We start from the raw sequence: 20,353 nt of genomic DNA on the forward strand, positions 1-20,353 counted from the left end.
ATACTGGGTAAATCACTTAAAGCTTCCTGTTACTGTTTTTTCTGTTTGGCTGCCTGACCACTTTATTCTGAGCAACCATCACTGTAACTGAGGTTTGTTCAAAAGAGAGTTCTGCTCTGGAAGTAGTAAGCTCTTTGAAATGCTAAATATGCCAATAAATTAACCCCCCGTTTCTCAGTTGAGCATGCAAACTACTTTGCATCTTGACAGCTTTTGGCAATAATCTCTGTGCTTTAACTATATAGGTGAAATGAAATATTATATAGATGGCCTTTCGAATAAAAAGATTTCAGCATTTGCAGCAAACTGGGGTGCTATGGAAAAAGAGCAAAAGTGAAGTCACCGGGGAAATCAGTTCTGTTTCACTGAACTGTTTGGGTGGTTGCAGTAAATAAAACATAGAGTCATTTAGATAATGAAGATAAAAAGAAGTGTTGAAAAGCTGCAGCCCTGCCTGTGCGCTATTTGAGGCAGGGGTCCTTCACAGAGAATAGCTTGTGATCATATATTACATATACACAAGGGAGAACTAAAGTTGCACAGGCAGTCTCAATTCTGCCATTTGCTAAGGACCGAGAACTTTACAGATATGAATTTTCCAGTGTAGTTCTTTCCTTCATTTTCATTTTACTGAGAAGTGTGACCTGGACCGTTACATTTAGAGGGAGAAAGCTATATGTTTTTTACTGTGGCGGAAAATTACCAACCTGAACCTTTCACCTGATCAGCTTCATGCTCCTATGAAAACAAACTTTGCCAACTGTAAGCTAAGCCTAGATGAATAACAAGGGGAAAGTGGCACGTGGGGTTTCAGTCTCTTCCAGCAGAATAAAATGTAGAGGAGGTGAGACCGAAAAGGGGAAAGGTGAGAAAGTCTGCATTTTAAATATATATATATATCTCAATAAAGGAAATAATAGCTTTAAGTCATTCTTACCTAGAGAAGAATAATTGTAAATGGTGAGGTATTGAAACAATAGTGAAGGGTTCTGCACAGCGTTTTGGATGATGGGTGAAAAACCAATTTATTTGGGACTATTACTGCAGTCTGGTTTTAGTTATGCTACTCCGATACATAATCAAAAGACATTTAACTTTTCAGATCCAAACACTTTGAATACAGTCCAGCCGTCATTAAAAACAACTGGAATCATGTATGTTGTGAGAATTAATCGGTCTTTTAAAAACTTCAGCTTTCAGACTGGCAGTGGTGGCAAATTGCGGAGTGCTGTCTCTGTCTTCTAGGTCAATGCTTTTGAAGTGGAAGCTGTGTCTCTTGGAAAACTGCAGAAGGTGCTGTTGCGCTGTGAGGCTAATGCCAAGTCCCAGTATTGGTACTGTGATAAAGTCGTCGTCAGAGAAGCTGAGAACAACTCAGAATACGTTTTCAATTGTGAAAGGTATTTTTTACAACAATATTCTTAAATATTCTGGAGTATGTGTCACTAGCAGTATTATCCCAGTCAATGTACTAAGTATGAATTTCCCAGGGGAAAAACAAATTTGGATTATTCTGCAGTTTTATAAAATCCACAAAAGGTGTTGTTCCAGAACAGATTGCTTGGGTTAATATGCTGCAAAGGTTAAATGATTATATTGAGACTGTACAGTGCAGCCTTATCATACAAGGATCAGTGCTATAAGTGTGACTTACCTATTCAGGAAGAAAAGATAAAGCACACAAAAAAGTTCTAAACTGGTATTTCTAAATGGAAAAGAAAACAGATTTGCCACCCAGAAGTACCATTCACTCTCTTTATGAACAACAGTATTGCTAGAGAGACAAATGTGATGCCTAAAAGTCAATATTATTTTGTAGTTGTTCCATTCAAGTTATTAAACAAGCATCTTAAAAGTCAATTAATAAATATTGCATTTTGCATGTTTGGAAATATATTATGGCAATCCCACATTTCAAGAATCCAGTTTTGCAGTCTGTCTTGTGGGTATGTGCATCATTCAAGTGAAATGAAGGAAGTGTAGGGACACAATGTGACAAGGCACTAGAATTAATAATATGTAATTGATAATATTTAATTAATAATATTTAATAAATGCAGGATGCCTAGTTATTTTGTCCGGATTTTAATGAATTTGTTACATAACCTTGAACAGCTTCTTGCAACTCTTGGTGTCACATCCTCAGAAACAGGAATAAACTTGCTCCCTCACCTCGATAAAACTTCAAACTGCGATCTTTCTTCAACCTGTAACATGTCTTTAAATAGTAGTAAAAGACTGAGGATTTCTCTGGAGTAGATTTGGATGCAGACCAGCTGTTGTTGCTAGCTGTGGTTGCTACCTTTCTAAAAAAATATAGGTAACACTTCCTAACGGAAGTTCTACAGAGAAATCAGGCCAGCTGCCTACCTCAATCATGAAAAATCAACTCTATGTCGTAGCTGTCCTCCAGCGTGTAACACGGCTTAGCGACGATGCATGTCAGGGCACTTTGCTGTATTAATTCTGTGATTAGCTAACACCAGATGTTGATCAGCAAAAATTATTCAGTGACAGACACTGTCAAGAAGAAACAGAGAGGTTTTTTTTTCATTCCTAACTTTTCTGCAAGGAAACACTGCCACTGAAAAAGGGTTAAAATAGGTCACTGCTGATGATCCGGGGTAGCTTCCGTGTTGGCCAAAATGTAAAGCTGAAATATTGCGCTTTATTCAAGGAGGAGGGAAATTTTTGCTCTTCAGAAATCTCTCTGATTTATTAATCTTTAGCCTCACAGCTTTATTTTACATGGATATTTTATGATCCAAGGTATGAACAAAATGTATTTATTCTTATTTAGCCAAGGAAACATCAGCATTTTATCTGACTCAAAAATCTGATATTAGTTTCTGAACATCCAACAGCTCTCACTGGATTTCGATTATACAGTATTTGTTAGTTACATACTGATATTTTTAGTATTTAGGATAGCAGAAGATACCTGTGTGGTCAGGTTTTAGCAGACGTGATATAAATAAGCAGTTGTCTAGTAAGATAAAATTTATTTCTTAGGGACTAGTTCTTATATGTATTGGCCTGGTAAGGTTTTCAAGACGAAAAGTATGGAACCTTCAAAAGCTGCTCTGGACTCATCCTGCCCAGCTTATACTGGATTCCCAACAGGCTTCATAGGAGACTGAACACTTTAGGTCATACCTGGAGAGTCCATGGAAGCGGACTCAGCCCAGAAGCTGACTGAATTTTTTTTCCTGTAGAAAACCAGCTGATTTTTTACCAAGCAGGAAGAAGATAAAAGTGTTGGTAATCCATGTTCTGAACGAAAAGGTTTCAAAATTTTCTGTAGCTAGAGTAACGTGACTAAGAAACCTAACCAATGTTTGCCTTAATTTGTATTTTTTTAGACTTGTCTATCTGTCCTCAGTTTGTAGGAGGAATAAGGAAGAGCAATATTTGGTTCCATCTTTATTTTTAACACTGAACTTTGATTTTAAGAAGTAGTGCAATAGATTAATACAAATTATACTTAGCACTCAGTCCATAGTACTGAAGAAAATGCTCTGTGCCATATCCTTCTGTTTGGCTCTACAAATAAATACAGTTGTGCCACGTAATTCTCTTATTCTGACACAGGTGTATTTTACACTTACACAGCTCTTTGTTGGGTCAAAAAATTTCTACTTTAACATCTATCACATCAAATACTAAAATTTTAGAGGTAGACACCCTTTGCTGTTATATGTATTCAGTATGAAAATAAGATGTGGATCATTCAGTTATATGGTAATATGGTGGAGAAAAACTTAATTCCTACCTGTTTTCTTATTTTCTTTCTTATTTTTAGGTGGCTTCCATTTACGTCCCAAGGTATAATTCATTCAGAAATTGAGCTGTACTCTCAAGGTAAGGTTTATTGTAACTTTATGGAAGTAAGATCAGTAATTTGTAATTTTTCCTCTGAAGAAATCTCTACTGAATTTACACTTTAAATATCAGAGTTAACAATTTTGCAGTTTCCTTTGTTATATTCTGAGTGAATACATTTTGTGTTTGCATTGTCTAATGGGTATAGGTGATAGTGAGAAAGTAATGAGGGAATGAATGAGAAAGAAAGTTTCTTGTATTGGCTAGAATTACAGAATATCTTTTTCATTTCTTCTTTCAAACCTTTTCATAACATTAATGTTAAAGGATTGATCCTTTATTAACCGCTTTTTCTTTTGGCAGAGTTCCAAATAAATCAACAGCTGAAAATGCAAGAAGAAGCAAATGGTAAATGCTCGTCTTCTGTCTTTAACGAAGACTGTTTCTGCTTCAGAACTAATTGCTTTACACATTTATTGACTTTCTATTTATTTTTAAACATTAATTACAGCACACTATTTTAACATCTTAGTAAACTCTGAACTTCGCATTTTAATTTAAACAATAAATCACTTTGTTTATGCTTTCTTTTTATTCTATCATTTTTCTTTCCATAATGCTAATTTTCCGTTTATTTGAAAATTCATATTTTTCTAGTACTTATTGGTGATCGATCTTAATTTCAATTTTTTTATAGTTAACATTTTAAACCATGATTCCTTCTGCTGGGCTATATATAGTTTTGTTCTCACCGTTAGTTTTTAATTTTCTCTTTTACCTGTGATTTCGTATTTGTTCAGCTTGGCTTTTCTGTTCTTGCAACCAGCACAGATTAAATTACATTTCTTAATAACACATAACATCTTCCCAGCTGTGAGAAGTGCTTCATGCTGTATGCTGAACAATAATTTAGAAGCTGTTCAGAAAAAGTTTGGAAATGTTTATTCGTAGTTTATTGTATTGATCAAGATATTAATGAAGACCCAAATACGTTGTCTTAAATAATGTCCTTATAGCAAGTAGCTAGTGATAAAGTTTGTACCCAGTTATTTTACAAGTTATATTAAAATCCCACTCTATTATAAGCTATATTTTGAATCACAAGTATCTTTGCCCTTCTTCCTTTCTACTCCTTCTTCGGAAGACATTCATTTTCTTTCTGTTCTTTGTGCCTAGCTGTTCTGCATGCCTCACTTCCACAAGGGCTGCACCTAGAGATCTTCCTCTCCATAGTTCAAACCAGTCTGCTTAGTCCTTTCGGCACCTGCAGCTGGATCTCTATGCCGTGTCATTTAAGCTGTGCTTGTCTGGTTACACAGTAAAAGTTGCAGCAGATAAAAATTGCCCTATAAGCCTAACAAAAAATGACAAAAAGCAGGCGTAAACTAAGTGTATATCCAACTGGCTTATCTTCAGGGGGGATGGGCTTGATCTTGCAGTGAACATTCTGTCCACAGCACTCTCCTCCTTACCCTGTGAGAGAGAGGACTTTGTGCTGTCCAGAAGAGCTGGTCAGCTTTGCCTATGACAAAACTTACCCTCTGTCAAAACAAACCTCTTTCATGGAAAAACAAGGTGGATTTGTTGCAAATGTCTCAATCAGAGTTAGGTAGCCAAAAGCATATGCACCAGATAGCCTTTTGTTTGGGGCACTTGCTGAAATACAAAACAGTGGGAAAGAGACTTGAAGTTGTGTATCCCACACCTACAGGGACTGCTCCTATTCCTGGTTGAGTGGCTGAGCTGAGATTGTGTTAATTTACTTTGCCCCATGAACTTTTTTAAATATCTAATTTTCATTCTATATCACTTTTTTTTTTTAAACAGATTTTTTTTTCCTGGGAAATAGAACTCTCTAGCGTATTATATTGTTTCTAATATTCTAGAAAAGAAAAGGAAAAAAAAAACCAAAAGAAAATTTCTATAAAGTAATCTGTGGTAAAGTACCACTTTCTGATGTCCCCAAAGACATGTTTTAGGTCGGACTGCACCTTTCCTCCATGAATGCTAAAAGAAAGTTACCTCACTGCACGTTTTCCTGTATTCTTTTCTCCTCAATGTGTATTCCTCTTCAGTCATTAAGGAACTATCGGTACTCTACCTCATCAGAACAAGCTCCAGCTTTTTATGCCAAAGAGAATGAGAATTATGTTTTTGTAATACTTACTGTTTCCAGTTTCTGCTTGGAAGCATGCAGGAATGCAATGAAGATTTCTGGCATCAAAGAGATTAGGAATTTTAGGATTCTTCTCCTATACCCACATTGTCCTTCAAACACAAAGCCCTGTCTGTTTCCAGAAAAAGCAAAAGCCTCAAAGTCAATATAGAGGAGTGCAAACAAAAACTCTTTTTTATCATGTTTTTTTTGGGGGGGAGTTTGATTCCCTTTTTTACCTTGTGAGTTGTACTTGTGTGCAAAACAGTTTACTGATACTACACTTATGCTTTGGAGGCAGGAGTTGAGCTAGCTGAAATATACAGTCTCAAGAGTACAAACTGCATTGCTTAACAAAAGAGACACTTGGGGAGGATAATAGAATAGAAAAGGCCATCAAAAACACTTGAGGTACAATAAATCAGACAATGAACTATTTCAATTGAAAATATATTTTGCCTGCTTTAAAAGGAATATTTACTTCTGAATGACTTCTGAATATTTAGTAGTGGGTCATATTTTACCCTTTGCACCATTCTTCATAAGCACTTGTAAATGAAATTGTCCTTATTTTCCAGCCAAATGGTCCAAAGGAACTTTGTCTTTAAGGAATCAATATTATACTGTTTGAAAACAGAAGAGGCTGACTTTTTTGGTAAAAGAGCTCTTCTATGGGGCAGGCAGCCCCTGCCTTATGCTCTTTCCACCTTCAGTGTATAAAGGCTTTTCACCCTTCTAATTGATGTTGATTTTTTTGTAGCCTGGCGCTATGGTTCTTTTGTCAAGAAAGCGGGTCTATAAAGCTGTGAGGATGCAAATTTTCAAAGGCACAAAAGAGTTTGTGCCTTTGTATCACAGAATCATAGAATAGTTTGGGTTGGAAGGGACCTTTAAAGATCATCTAGTCCACACCCCGCCATGGACAGGGACATCTTTCACTAGATTGTGTTGCTAAAAGCCCCATCCAGCCTGACCTTGAACACTTCCAGTGATGGAGCACCCACAGCTTCTCTGGACAACCTGTTCCAATGTTTTACCACCCTTGTTGTAAAAAATTTCTTCCTTATGTCCTATCTAAATCTACCCTCTTTCAGTTAAAAACCATTCCCCCTTGTCCTGTCACTACAGACCTTTAGAAAAAGCCTTTGCCTTTCTTATTAGCCCCCTTTACATATTGAAAGGCTGCAATGAGGTCTCCCTGGAACCGTCTCTTCTCCAGGCTGAACAGCAATCTTTCATCACAGGAGAGGTGCTCCAGCCCTCTGGTAATTTTCATGGTCCTCCTCTAGACCCGCGCCACCATGTCCATGTCTTTCTTGTGCTGAGGGCTCCAGAGCTGGACACAGCTGGGGTCTCACCAGAGCAGAGTAAAGGGGGAGAATCACCTCCCTTGACCCGCTGACCAGGTTTGATTGATCAGACCAAATGACCTGTCATTGTTTTCTGAATTCCCAGCTGTGTCTTTATCTGTAGTTAAAATTCTATCACCTTCCAAAACCAGGCATCAGCCAGTCCTCAAAAATTTGGAAAACGGGAGATCAAACCTCCTGCTCCAGTTCAGTCTTTGTGGGGCAAATTATTGAGGGATAATGGGGCTGGCCCAAGAAAAATTCTTCCGTCAGACAACAGATTTAATTCAGGCAGGCATTATCGGACAGCTTTCTATTAATAAAACGGCAGTGTACACTGTGGCATTTATTTATAAGATGACTGTGGGCTGGTATTTCATTTATTGCTTGCCTTACTCCGAAAGAATTTAAGTCACTAAGTGGAACATGTTTCATACAGTCAAAAGCTGCAATCAAAAGAGGGGTGGAGAGTGTACAGTCCCAGCTTTTCAGATGTAGAAATGCGTTTTCCAATTATGAATTGTTCTTTTTTCTTTTAAATAAGATTTATATTAAGCTGCTTTCAGATATTTGAATAACTTGTGAGCATTGTATGGGAGCAGAGATGACATTTTAGTATCAGGGAAGGTTTATATAAAATGATTTTCTAAAGAGACGTCATCTAGTGTCAGAATTTTCTCCAAAAACCTTTTTTTTATGCTAATCTCAATGTCATGCATCCATCCAGGCAAACAGAGCTCTTGTTGATGTGTCACATCAAAATAAAATGAGAGGAAATTTTACTTGATTGGGATGCTGTGATACTTTTTCCTGTTGCTTGGTTCCATGTGTTGTCATAGTCCAAATTCTGGAGGTTGGGCTATTTCCGTGATGACCCACAGGGTTATTGCTAGAAATCTCACTAGGTTCTGTGTTCATATTTCCAGCTTTATTACGCTGCAAACCTCCTAAATGTTAAAGTTCCTCAAATTGCCTAAGATGAGTTTGAATGGTGCAGTGTTTAGTCAATCTTGTGTTGCTTCTCCCAGTATCATTACCTTTTAGGTGCACAGTAGTTATGGTCCCTGGGCTCAACTATGCTTTTATTTATATATTTCAAGTAACTTGCTACATAATGGTAACAGTTATAAAAGCATTTTTATTTTATTTTTTACTTTACAGACGGCAACTGGAAGATTACTGTAGTCACTGGGGATTTTGAAACAGCTGGCACAACAGCAACAGTATCCCTTTATGCTTATGGAGAAAACAAAGCTTCTGGTCCTATTATTTTGGGATCTGGGAAACACCAGCTGTTTAGTCCCAACAGTGAAAATACATTTAAGGTATAGTATGGCTGTTATATAAACACTGGAAAATTCAAAACCTATGCAAAATAGCTTTTCTCAAAACTGGGTAATAGTGGCAATAAAAGGACTCAAAGCAATATGTAAGGATCATTAATATTTCTGAGGGAGTGGCTGACTTTTATGATAGCAAGATTTTAACCAGCAAATGTATTCAGAACCGCATCAAGCAGACATGCTTCTCAGAATCTGCTTCATTCCTGCATCTGCTTGATGTGCTAGTTTTAACTAGATGTTGTTCATTTGCAGAGGTAGAAAAACTTTATTGTTCTTTGCATTGATGTAATAAGATAGTCCTATGTATGGATTGTGTTGCATATCCATCTCTGGAAGTGTCCAATGTAAATTCTTCCATGGGCTTCTTCAGACTTCCACTGAAGCACACTGTTATGTGAACCTTTTCTTGGAGAAAGTAAGAAGGAAAGGGGGGATGGTTACGGAGTAGAGTCAAACCACACTGAGTAGGTTAACTCAGGTGATTTAGACCAGTAATGTCCTAATTCTCCAAGCAAATGGGGAGATTTCTTTCTTCTTCAGAGAAACCTCTGAGAGGTGCTTCAGAAGCTTGACATTTCCCAGGGCTTCTCCAAGTTCCTAGAATTCCCACAATTTCCTCCGGTTCCTATAGTTCCTCAGGACTGTACCTGCTGCAATAGTTAAATCTGTGATATGTCATTTAGGTTGAAATAATTTATGCATAATAAATAGATGATGGGGAAATCAGTGTCAGGACAGGAAATTTCTCTGATTTTTTAGATTATCGTTTTCCAGTTTTAAGTACAAATATGTAAATTCTTGCAGAGGCAAGCAAATGGTGGTCTTTAAGTTGCAACTAACTTGGCTAAAGTTTGCAGGTAATGCTGGTTTAAGATTATCTCATATCAAAACAAGAAGGTGAAATCAGTGTCTATCTGAAGACTAAATTCGTGTTCCTTTTCAAATCATTCTGGCTAGATTATCGTCTTGGATATTTATACAGCTGGTTAATGCTGTCTGACAGCAAGTTCTTACTCATTTATTCAGTTCATTGAGGGAAGTACCAAGAAAATTTGTTTGTTTTCTTTCTCTTTGTAAGGAACATCATGTTTCTCAAAGCATCATTTTCATCCTCCCAGCATCAATGCAAGACCTGATACCTAGTCCGGGAGCTCTCATGATCTGTTGCTGTCCACACTAGCATCCAGGTTTAGGCCTTCTACACTGTACCTAGGTCTTTGTGTCTGATGTTTTTCTTTGGTAATATACCACTGAAAGCCTGGAAGAGGTTTGGAGGCTGTGCACAGCACTTTGGTACAGTTTAAGTGTGATAAATCTGGACTGAGGAGACCAACTTAAACCTTTTACAAAATATAATTGTGTAGTCAAACTTTTAAATTCATGTGTAATGAGACCTTTAAACTTCAGGGGTTCTTGAGGAGGCTTTTCCCTGAATTCTAACCACACCACGAAAGCTTCAAAGTTGACCAGATTATTGTCCATCCATTATTTCTCAAAACCACTTACTTAACTTTCAGTCAGTGCTGACCAATGGGGAGAGAAAGAAAAGAACAGATAAAGTGCTTCCTTTTCCCACTTTTTTTTTTTCCCTTAAATGTCTCAGTTTAATAAGGTAGCTGAGCTTTTTGTTAATCCAAAAGGAAGCTGTGCTCTCCAGTATTTCAGCACTCTCTGACTCTGCAGTTTTCCAAAATTAAGAGCACCATGTAATAACATCAACATTGCTAAAAACTGTGGAGTTGCAGAAAAACTGGATATCCCCTATTGCTTTCTGTTACAGTAGTTTAATCTGTTAGGTACATTGGGGAAAATCTTGACTAAATGGTCCTTGATTTGCAACTTTTGTGTAGAAATGTGCTGCATATTTGAAGGCTATTTAAACTCCAGGTAACCCCTTTTTTAAAAAAGAAAGGTAGCTGATGCAGAGAGCTGCAAGAGTTCAGCATAATATAATGGAAGAAAATAAAGCACAGTCATGTCCCACAAAAACAATCAAAGTACCATCTCATTTCAAAGTCCTTTTGGTCACAGATATAATCATAAGAAATGACAGATAAATGGCCCACAAAAAGAGAATGACAGAAAACTGTACTGGATTTTGTTAATAAAAATCAAGAATAGTAGTCTCATAGAGAGTACAGTTAACTGCATAGTAACTTGGATAGCTAAAAGTAAAGAATGAATATTCAGTAATGTTAAAAATAATGAAAAAATAAAGTTATTAAAACTTGAGTAAATCAAATGGTGACCCCCTATATACTTCTGAGATTTTGTTGCTCAGCTAGAAATTGATTTTGATGTTGCTTGCATTGCTGTATACAACTAGTGTAAGTTCTTTAACTTTGGCTGTCTCTGATTAAGGTCTGTGTAAATTAGACTAAAAACTAGTCGACCTCCATTGTAATGCAGGTAGAAGGTAACAAGGCTATTGCCCTTGGAGATTTCCATATGACGGTAGCACATAAAATCCACTGAAGGTAGTTTACAGTTGCTGTGTGATGGGGAGAGTTCTTGTTTCTGACTTGAGTCTTGGGTTCTAGGTCCTCACAAGACAGTTGTGTGTAAACTGCACTATATTTGCCCTTGTGGCTTAGCAGTCTTTCCTACCAGATGTGAAAGTCAGGGATGAACAATATGGAAACGGAAAAGAAAAGGAATTTAAATTTGATGCATTTCCCTTTCTGCTCTGTAATTGTTCCTGCATGTTCAAAGAAACTACATCTAGGCTATGGTTTTCTGCTTCTGTTACTGTTCAGGCATAGTATTTAGGGCATAATTTTTCTGTTGAGAGTCATTCCTCCTCCAGTAGAGGGATATCAATCTACCTTAACTTACAGCTTTCATCACAACTGTGATCTGTTTCTTGCATTTTCCTCTGGTGTCATCACAATCCCTGAGTATTTCTCAGTATTTCAGAAATACTGATTTTGGCAGTGTGTTGAGGTGCTCAAGACACTGAAGGTTTAATTACATTGCAAATTATATACTCCAGAGCCCTGTATTCTGCATCATCATTCTTTGAAAAGTGGTAAATTATGTCTTATAAGTGTACACACTCTTTGATAAAGAAATTATTTTTGTAAGTATTCTTTTAATGTTTGGTCATGCCAAGTATTCCCTTCTGTGTCAAAGAGAACTAAGCAGAAGACTGTAAGCCTATTATCTTCCATCAGAGCTGGCTACAATCTCTCAATTTTTATCACTTCAATACAGAATAATTCCATACCTTCAGGTACAAGTTCTACTCTTCTAGTAATAATGAAGTCAGTAAAAGCACTGACTGGTTCAGTAGATCTGCTTTCAAAATATTGCTTACTAGCCTTAGTGAGAGTGGCAGGACCTAGCACCTCCTTAACATGAATTCTTCCATGCTTTGCTTTGGTGAGTTTGCTTCATTATCGGCTCTACAATCTCTTTAGGGCAGTGTTGGTCCTACTGATCTCAACCTATCATCAAGTTTATCTTAAATAACACTATATTAAGCTATTGAGTGCTGGATTTTTTTCTAAGAAATCTTCAAAATCTTCACTTTAACCTTAGTTATATTTTGTAGTTGGTGGCTGTCTTTGTAAGGAGGATGGTTCCATATTTGCAAACATGGGGCATGGCATGTGCATGTTATTTTAGGAGAACTTGAAACTGGAATCCATCCCTGGTGTGAATTTTGCTGCATAAACCCATGTAACTTTAACTTGTAAAGCTGGTGCCATAACCAGTTACACTAAAGTTTCTTCACCTGTATAAACAGTCCTTTAAACACTGCCATACCCTATCAGGGCAAAAATCTGGAAAGTAATATATGTAGATGAAGAGCAAGGCTCCTACTAACAGAGATACATGGTCATAAAACAATAAATAGTGTTTCTGTGATGAGATTGTTACAGTATTAAAACCAGCCTTTTTCTTTCCAGTCGCATGTACCTTGTTTGTAAAGAATTGTGTTCATCAGGTGTGCCTTATGCTGTATTGCATCACATGGAGGCTTTATACTTAGAAGTTTATCTGTTGTTTTTCTTCTGTTTAACTAAAACTATCAGTCATTTTAAATGATTCATGCATTAATAATTGACGCTCCTTCCTTTAGAACCAGCCTTACGGACTGTAAGAATCTGTCATGTTTCACTGCGTGTCTTTCCTGTACCCTGGATCCATATTCATTCTGCCCTTAGTCAAAACTGAGATGTCTAGAATAAAATGAGAAGCAGTGGGGAAAAAACCAAATGTTATAAAAATAGGTTGAAACAAATCCATTTTCATGCTTTTCCTCCCATTGTTAAAATAAAACACCCTGTAATGAGCTCAGTGAGAATTCTTCCCAAGTGGGAAGATTGCAAAAGTAATGTAGCTATCCACTCTCTTAACCGTGGGATTGCCAATGCCTAAAAGCTGGGCATAGCTTGTGTCCTGCTATTTTCCAGCTGTCCCTGTTTGCCATAATGGCCTTTTAGGTCCAGAAACAGTTGAATAAAACTTAGAGAAACCCAGGCTTTAGTCAGATACGCTTAAGGCAGTATGAAAGTATCATACTGCTGGCTTTAACTCCACTTGAAACTGTCCATCTCTCTACAAAATGTATGTGATAACAACATGAACCTCATTCCTTGCTGAGATTAAAGAAAGACGACTGTAAAATGATCTTCATCAGCTACAGGCTGTGCATGAAGCAAAATTTAGATTGTTCCAAGAAAACAACACAGACGGATCGTAAAGAGCTCACAAACAATCTTGGAGAAAAGCACAATTCATCTCATCTCTGAGAAATGAGAGTGAGTGAACATGGCGCTACTTGTTCAGTAATTCTGCAGTATGGACTGTATATATATGTATATGCACTTCTCCCTTCTAAGGTAGTTTTTTGAGAGAACGTTATGTACTTAATTTCAGGTTCAATCTTTCAGCCATATAACTGTAAAACGTTTTTTTTTCTATCTGATGGCAACACAAGTCCAAGATGAATATGTATTAAAAACTGTCTGTCTCTCTTGAGTCACTCCTCTCTATCTGTTAGCCTCCCAGTAGGCTTCAGGTGGTTGTTTCTGAAATTTTGTGACTCTGGTTTCCTTTGTTAAAGGTCTGACTGTTAAGAGCTCCCCCACCTTTCCATGTCAAGTGCCCAAATCCAGTTTCTGCCTTTACTAATCCATGCTCTTGCCTTGCCTTCCCTCAGCCATTTTCTAGTCTATTCACATTCTTATGCCTCCCATCATCTCAGTATCTGAGCACTTTTCAGAAGTGAGTGGTATGAGCGATGTGTGGCTTATTCTCTCTCTCTTGCTCTTAAAAATAATTTTTTTATGTTTAGGCTTGGCACAACTTGATGAAGAGAAAAGGCACTTTATAAAGTACAGGTCTTATGCTAAACAAGATGAGATCAATTTATCTTGCATTGAAACAGAAGATGCTAAAGTGATAAAGTTTTTGATGGCCCTTACTTTATATGGCCAGCTCTTTAGCAGTCCTTTAAAAGTTCTATCTCCTTCAAAAATGATTTTCATGGTGCGTTATAGGGTTTACTTAGTACTAATAGTGCTGAATCTGCATCTCACCCTAGAGATAATTATGTTAATAAGGTGGTGCCATTGCGCTGTGTGCTACAGAATTACAGAGTTGCTGAGCTTAGAAGGGATCACTGAAGATTTCCTAGTGCAGCCCCTTGCTCAAAACAGGGCCAGCTAGAGTAGGTTGCTTAGGACATTGTCCAGTCAGGTTTTTAATATCTTCCACTCTACAACTTCTCTGGGTAATCTGTTCTGACATTTGACCCCTCTCACCCATTTTTTTCCTCATATATTTAAGTGGAATTTATGGTATCTCAACTGGTGTTCATTGCCTCTTGACTGTTCACTGGATACCACTGAGTCTGGCTCTGTCTTCTTTAGCCCCTCCCATCAGGTATTTATACACATTGATAGAAGCCTCCCCGGCACCTTCTCCTCTCCAGGCTAAACAGTCTCAGCTTTCTCAGCCTATTCATGGCCTTCCACTGATTCTTTCCAGTATGTCCATGTACTGGGGAGCTCGGAACTGGACACAGCACTCCTGATGTGTCTCACTGGTGCTGAGTAGAGGGAAATAATCTCCTCCTTTGATCTGCTGGCAACACTCTTCCTACTGCAGACCAGAAGGCTGTTGACCTTCTTTATGTCAGAAAGATATAAAAAAAATCCTTTAGTCCCTAGGAAGGCAATGCAAAAAGTCAAAGTCTGGTGTGCTCACAGTAACCTACATTGTTGAGAGAAGACACTGTTAGATGTAGTTTTTTTTTTTCCAGACCTGATGACTTCGTGCCTGAGTGATAAATATTGCTGTAAATCCACCAGAAGATGACAGACATATGTTGCAGAGGCCTGTTCATAATTTGTCAGGGTATTATAGAATTAACAGTCAAAAGGAGAGTAAATCAGAGATCTAGCCCTGCTCCTAGGCTGTGGATTGAGGTGACTACTCTGCACCTTTTCTTAAATTAATCTTCATGTTTCTTCTGACTCTTTGAAGCACTGTTATGTACCCACCTGCATAATCTTTCTTATCATGGATCAGTTCTTCATGTATAAGGCGCACTTGTCCAGACACGGCATCATTCTGTTAGCATGATGTGCATGCATGTGGTGAAGGTTACGTAAAGCTTAAGTTTTCTTGCGTTGGCCTGGCCTTTGTTGAACTTTCTTACGGCCAATGCTGGGCTGTATTCCAGTTAACATCCTCTGGTATGCAGTGTTTTAACTCCCCACCTAAGCACTGTCGAAAGTTTCAAATCCAGTAAAATACTCCTGGTCTGACTTGGAAAAGCACAGATGACTCAGAAAAGCCTCAGATAAGAGGCTACATTCTCCTAACATGAGAGTTTTGTGCTTACTTTCAAGAACTGACACCCTGATACCATAAATGCTAGGTATTTATAATACTTGGTATACATAATTTAATTAACCACACAGTTTTACACACCAGAGCTTTAATGTTATTCTTAAAACTTTTGTTGTACTTGAGTGTGGAAAAAACATCCTGCCTGTTGGTGCCATTAGTTTAGCAAGTAACAAATTTGTGACATTTGCTTTCTCTAATTAACCTGGTAACATATAATTGGCATCCATTTTGGTGAATAGTAGCACATCGTTAGACTGTATAGGAAGGTCAAATGAGTGAGTATTGATATTGGACTAGCTACAGGATGAAAAAAGCTTGAGTTGACTGGAAAAAAAAGTATTTAACTGTCACTGTGCAGTGATTAGTACTTGTTTACCCAGCTTATTTTTATGACTGAAGCAGGAATGAAGTGGGAAAAAACAATGCTGATTTGTGTGTGACCTTTAAACCTACTCCTTATATACCTATATCTGTCTTTTTCATGAGACTGTTAAGTTTCTGTGTGAGCACCTGTGACATATTCTAATTCTTGAGTCAGTGTGTAACTGTGCCAAGTTTGTTGGCCACAATTAACAAATTGGCTGAATTCAGACATCTGGAAAATGTAAGCACCATGGGTGGACTCTGGGTACTTCACTAGTACATTAGTTATGGTATTTTTGGCAACATTTACCAGCTGCATGCTAATAATCTAAAAATATCTTCTACTTCCAAAGATTTCTCCATTACACGCAGATGCTGTAGAAGCTAAACTAAGGCAGTTAATGATTTCTCTTGCTTTTGGGAATCCAGCTGCTGCACATGACTTCTCTGAAATTCTGTTAATGAGGTGGCCTCACATGAAATTAATAACTGTCTGTCAAGCATAGTGTCTAGTGGTTGTGTTAGTCATTGGAATTTTGGTGTAGCTGCTTCTGAAGTGTTGACTTATCCAAACGATTTTCATGGTAGCCTGAGTTTATTTCAAAGAGATTGCAGGATACTTTCTGTACAACAGGAATACAATGTCATTATTTAGCTTATTCCAGTATATAAAAGAGAAATGGGGTCATTACATATACTCTTTCAATCCTTTTACTGAAGTATCTTTCCACCGAACAGTCTCTTGTTAAGCCAAGAAACTCTTACTTCACTTTTCACTTAGTTAAACATCTTAAGTACATGAAAATAGGTCATACTGATTCAACTCAAAATATCATAGGTATGCTAGGGGCTGAAAAGAGTATTTGCATAGCTCATTTAGAAGCAGAATTAAAATTTAGTCCTTGCATCCTCTAGAGGAAGAACTTCTTGCTGATGAACCTGGTTTTCAATTTATGCTTAGAGACAAATTGTAAAATATGAGCTTTGTTAAGCTTCAATTTCAAAAAGTAAGGCCAAGTTTTCTAATGCATGGTTTAATGAAAATGTTCCACTTGCCTTTGGTAAGAAGAGAATTTAGTCCTATGTTTGTACAAAAAATAAATAGTAGCATTGAGCAAAGCATATAGTTGTATTGATTAGCAAGCTAATCTTGTTTAACTGATTGCAAACACTTCGAATATGGGTGTGGCTGAGGCAAAGCTACATCTGTTTGAAAATGTGGCCCTGCTGAAAGTGGTGGACAGTTTTGTCAATAATATGTATTGGTACTGACACTATAGAACATAATCAGTGTTGATATTATTGCCTGTAACAGTGAAGAAAAATACTACAGAAAGAATAGAATTACTACTGTCATTCCACTCACAGTGATATTATTAAGGTTGATAAGTGCTGGCAATCTTTCACATAAGCAGGTTCTGTATGAGGTCTATCCTCTTTAGAGCTTATCACAGAATTTGGTGGAAATAGGTTCACACATCACAAGGATTTTCACAGTCAACAACAAGTGAACTGTAAATGATGATTCAAGTGTTTTGTAAAACTTTTTGCTGGGAAGAGTGTGAGGTTGGCATTTGCCAGAAGACCTCTCTAACAGGCAGTGCCTAAGAAGGTTGGTATATCTGATGTTTGTGGTATCTAGATTCCTTTATCTCAATGAGATATACATGTTTCCATGCCCTTGTTTGTTACCTCTGCAGGAGTTTAGGTCTTATTTATGCTCTATACATGGCTGATGTAAGGCACATCAGAATGGCAGCTTCATACCCTCAACCTGTTATCACTTAAGTTTTACAACTTTAAATTTCCATCCATGTCCAAACTCTGCCCTATCAAGCTGAAGAATTTACAGGGAGAAAGGAACTTTGCAAACCAATATTTAATATTTTTATTAAACAGACATTTGAACCTCTGAAATGCTTTGACTGTGTGCTTTGGTTGAGGATTAGATGTCTGATGATTTTGTCAATGCTCTGTTGCAGAGGTCAGCAAAGATTAGCCTCAAGCTGTTACTTTTGCTGCAACACTGCTGTTCAGTGCTCACCAGCAGCAGTGTGCCTGGAGAAGCAGAAATGGCCAGTCTGAGGGACTGTTGTGCTAACTCAGGTGTATGGTTCCTACGACGCTAGCAAGTTTGTTCAGAGCAGTGTAGACCTGTCCCAAAACACATCAGCCTCCTATCTCTGCATGTCCTTGTCGTCTAGGAAGTTTGAGTACCTGCAACATGCAACTACAGTGTAGTGGAGGAATACATTTATTATATTGACCACATTCTTCGGTAGATTTAAAACTTATTTGCTGGGCAGCTTGCTGTTGTTCCTCCCTTATTATATCTGCACAACTTCTGCTAGTGAGAACAGAAATTGCATGGCTATATGAGAGACTAGGTAACTGTAAGTGAGATCACATTATCCTTGAGCAAAAACACTAGCTTTACAAAGTTAACTAGGAGAATTACAACTGATAATTTTTGATCTGTCAATTGAGTTATGGAAAATGGCAACTAACCCAAAAGAACAGAAAATTTTAGAAAAATTACAGAATTTTGGACTTGTGTCTTCTTCTGAAGATCTCAAACTTTATGAAGACAGCTGTCATGACCGTGCCCCCTCCCCTCCCGGCGTCTTGTGCACCCGGCAGAGCATGGGAAGCTGGAAAAGTCCTTGACTAGTACAAGCCCTACCCAGCAACAACCAAAACATCGGTGTGGTATCAACATTATTCTCATACTAAGTCCAAAGCACAGCACTATGCCAGCTGCAGTGAAGAAAATTAACTCTACCCCAGCTAAAAACATGGCAGTCAGAAAGGCTGTTTCCATATAAAATGGAATGCTACTTTTGCAGCTGTGGTGCCAGAATATAGAACCACTAGACTAAAGTTTTTGTAAGGTGTTGTTTATGAGAGTAACAAGGTCAACTTTGCTCTCCGACTTTTTACAGAAAGTTCTGGCTGAGAAAATAGATTTATAAATGCCAGGTTGTGTTCAAGGCAATTTAGTCAATACTGGAAATGAAGGACCAACCTCAAGATACAGTGTTTATGTCGGCAAAAGAATATCCTTAGCTCTAGCATGTTATAAGAGTATTTTCATTTTCATTTCACTGGAGGAGCAAAATTTGACATACATTTGACAGGATTCCGATTGGCAAAAAGTAACGTGTTAACAAGTCAATACCACTGAGAGACCAACGTAATATCTGATCTGACAGCAAGATGAATTGTTCAAACCCCCAAAACTACAACAGGAGCTGAAACTAAATTTGTAACTTTATTATGTGTCTTCCAGAACATCATATACAGTTGACTTGCTCTTCTCCTTTGAAATTCTTGCCTTAATTTCCACCCAAATTTTTGACTGTAATCAAAAACAAGCAAGTATATTTGACTTCCCACTTATCACATGGGCATAACTTCCCTAATGTTGTTATATTGTGTCCTCTTTTAGAGTGTCAATGTTAGGGAGGGCTAGGAAGTATAGGAAGACACACATGCAGGAATGTTTAGAGATGCTAAACAGGGCTTTAGTGTATCTACTTGAACTGTGGGCTTCCAGTATCTGAAGGGGTCCTTCAAGAAATCTGGAGAGGGACTTTTTACAAAGGCATGTAGTGATAGGACAAGGGGTGATGGCTTTAAACTGAAGGAGGGTAGACTTAGTCTAGATATAAGGAAGAAATTATTTACATTGAGGGTGGTGAGACACTGGAACAGGTTACCCAGAGAAGTTGTGGGTGCCCCATCCCTGGAAGTGTTCAAGGCCAGGTTGGACGGGGCTTTGAGCAACCTGGTCTAGGTGAAGGTCTCCCTGCCCATGGTGGGGGGGTTGGTATTGGGCGATCTTTCTGGTCCCTTCCAACCCAAACTATTCTATGATTCTATGATACAATATTGAAACCCTTTGAAGATTCACCTGGAAACTTATCTCCCATCTCAGTCTTCCTTCTGAAAAAAAACGCACTTTAGCATAATACGATAGATAAAATTAATACAATTAAGAAAGTTATGGCTTCACTTTTCAACCAACTCATTTGATACCCAGTATAGATATGCAGGGTTTTTTTTTACCAGTAACATTTCAGTTTGCTTCACAGCCAAATAACTGATTAGATTCTTCAGAAGACAAAAGAGGCTCTTCAACAGAGTTCCCTAGTCCTGACTGAAAGTCATGGTGATGAATACTGTGTGTAAAGATGGCCGTGATGCTCCTCTTTCAACAGGGATTATGCCAAAATTTAATCATAGGCATGATGTCACAAGGTTTCAATGTTTTATTTACTAAATTGCCCTTTAACACTTCCTCCACCACAAATAACAGCCAGTGCCTAGATCTCAGGAAAGCACCACCTTTGCTGCTTGCCAATACTACACTTTATTCAATTCACAATAAAGGGTGAAAGTTCTAATGTATTGTTATATTTATTTGCAAGGCAACCTTAGCAGTCACTTGCCCACTG

The 20,353-nt window shown here is 37.7% G+C and overlaps 1 protein-coding gene across 1 annotated transcript in view; it reads left to right on the top strand.

Annotated features, from left to right (window-relative positions):
- The window catches only part of LOC142053409 (lipoxygenase homology domain-containing protein 1-like), a 178,677-nt gene that overhangs the window by 52,130 nt on the left and 106,194 nt on the right, over positions 1 to 20,353 (top strand). Inside the window, exons 21-23 of the mRNA XM_075085026.1 lie at positions 1,246 to 1,400; positions 3,803 to 3,861; positions 8,488 to 8,651. Coding sequence (XP_074941127.1) covers positions 1,246 to 1,400; positions 3,803 to 3,861; positions 8,488 to 8,651 — 378 coding nt within the window. The remainder of the gene's footprint in view (positions 1 to 1,245; positions 1,401 to 3,802; positions 3,862 to 8,487; positions 8,652 to 20,353) is intronic.

This window comes from Phalacrocorax aristotelis, chromosome 2 (assembly GCF_949628215.1).
Source record: "Phalacrocorax aristotelis chromosome 2, bGulAri2.1, whole genome shotgun sequence".
Lineage (NCBI taxonomy): Eukaryota > Metazoa > Chordata > Aves > Suliformes > Phalacrocoracidae > Phalacrocorax > Phalacrocorax aristotelis.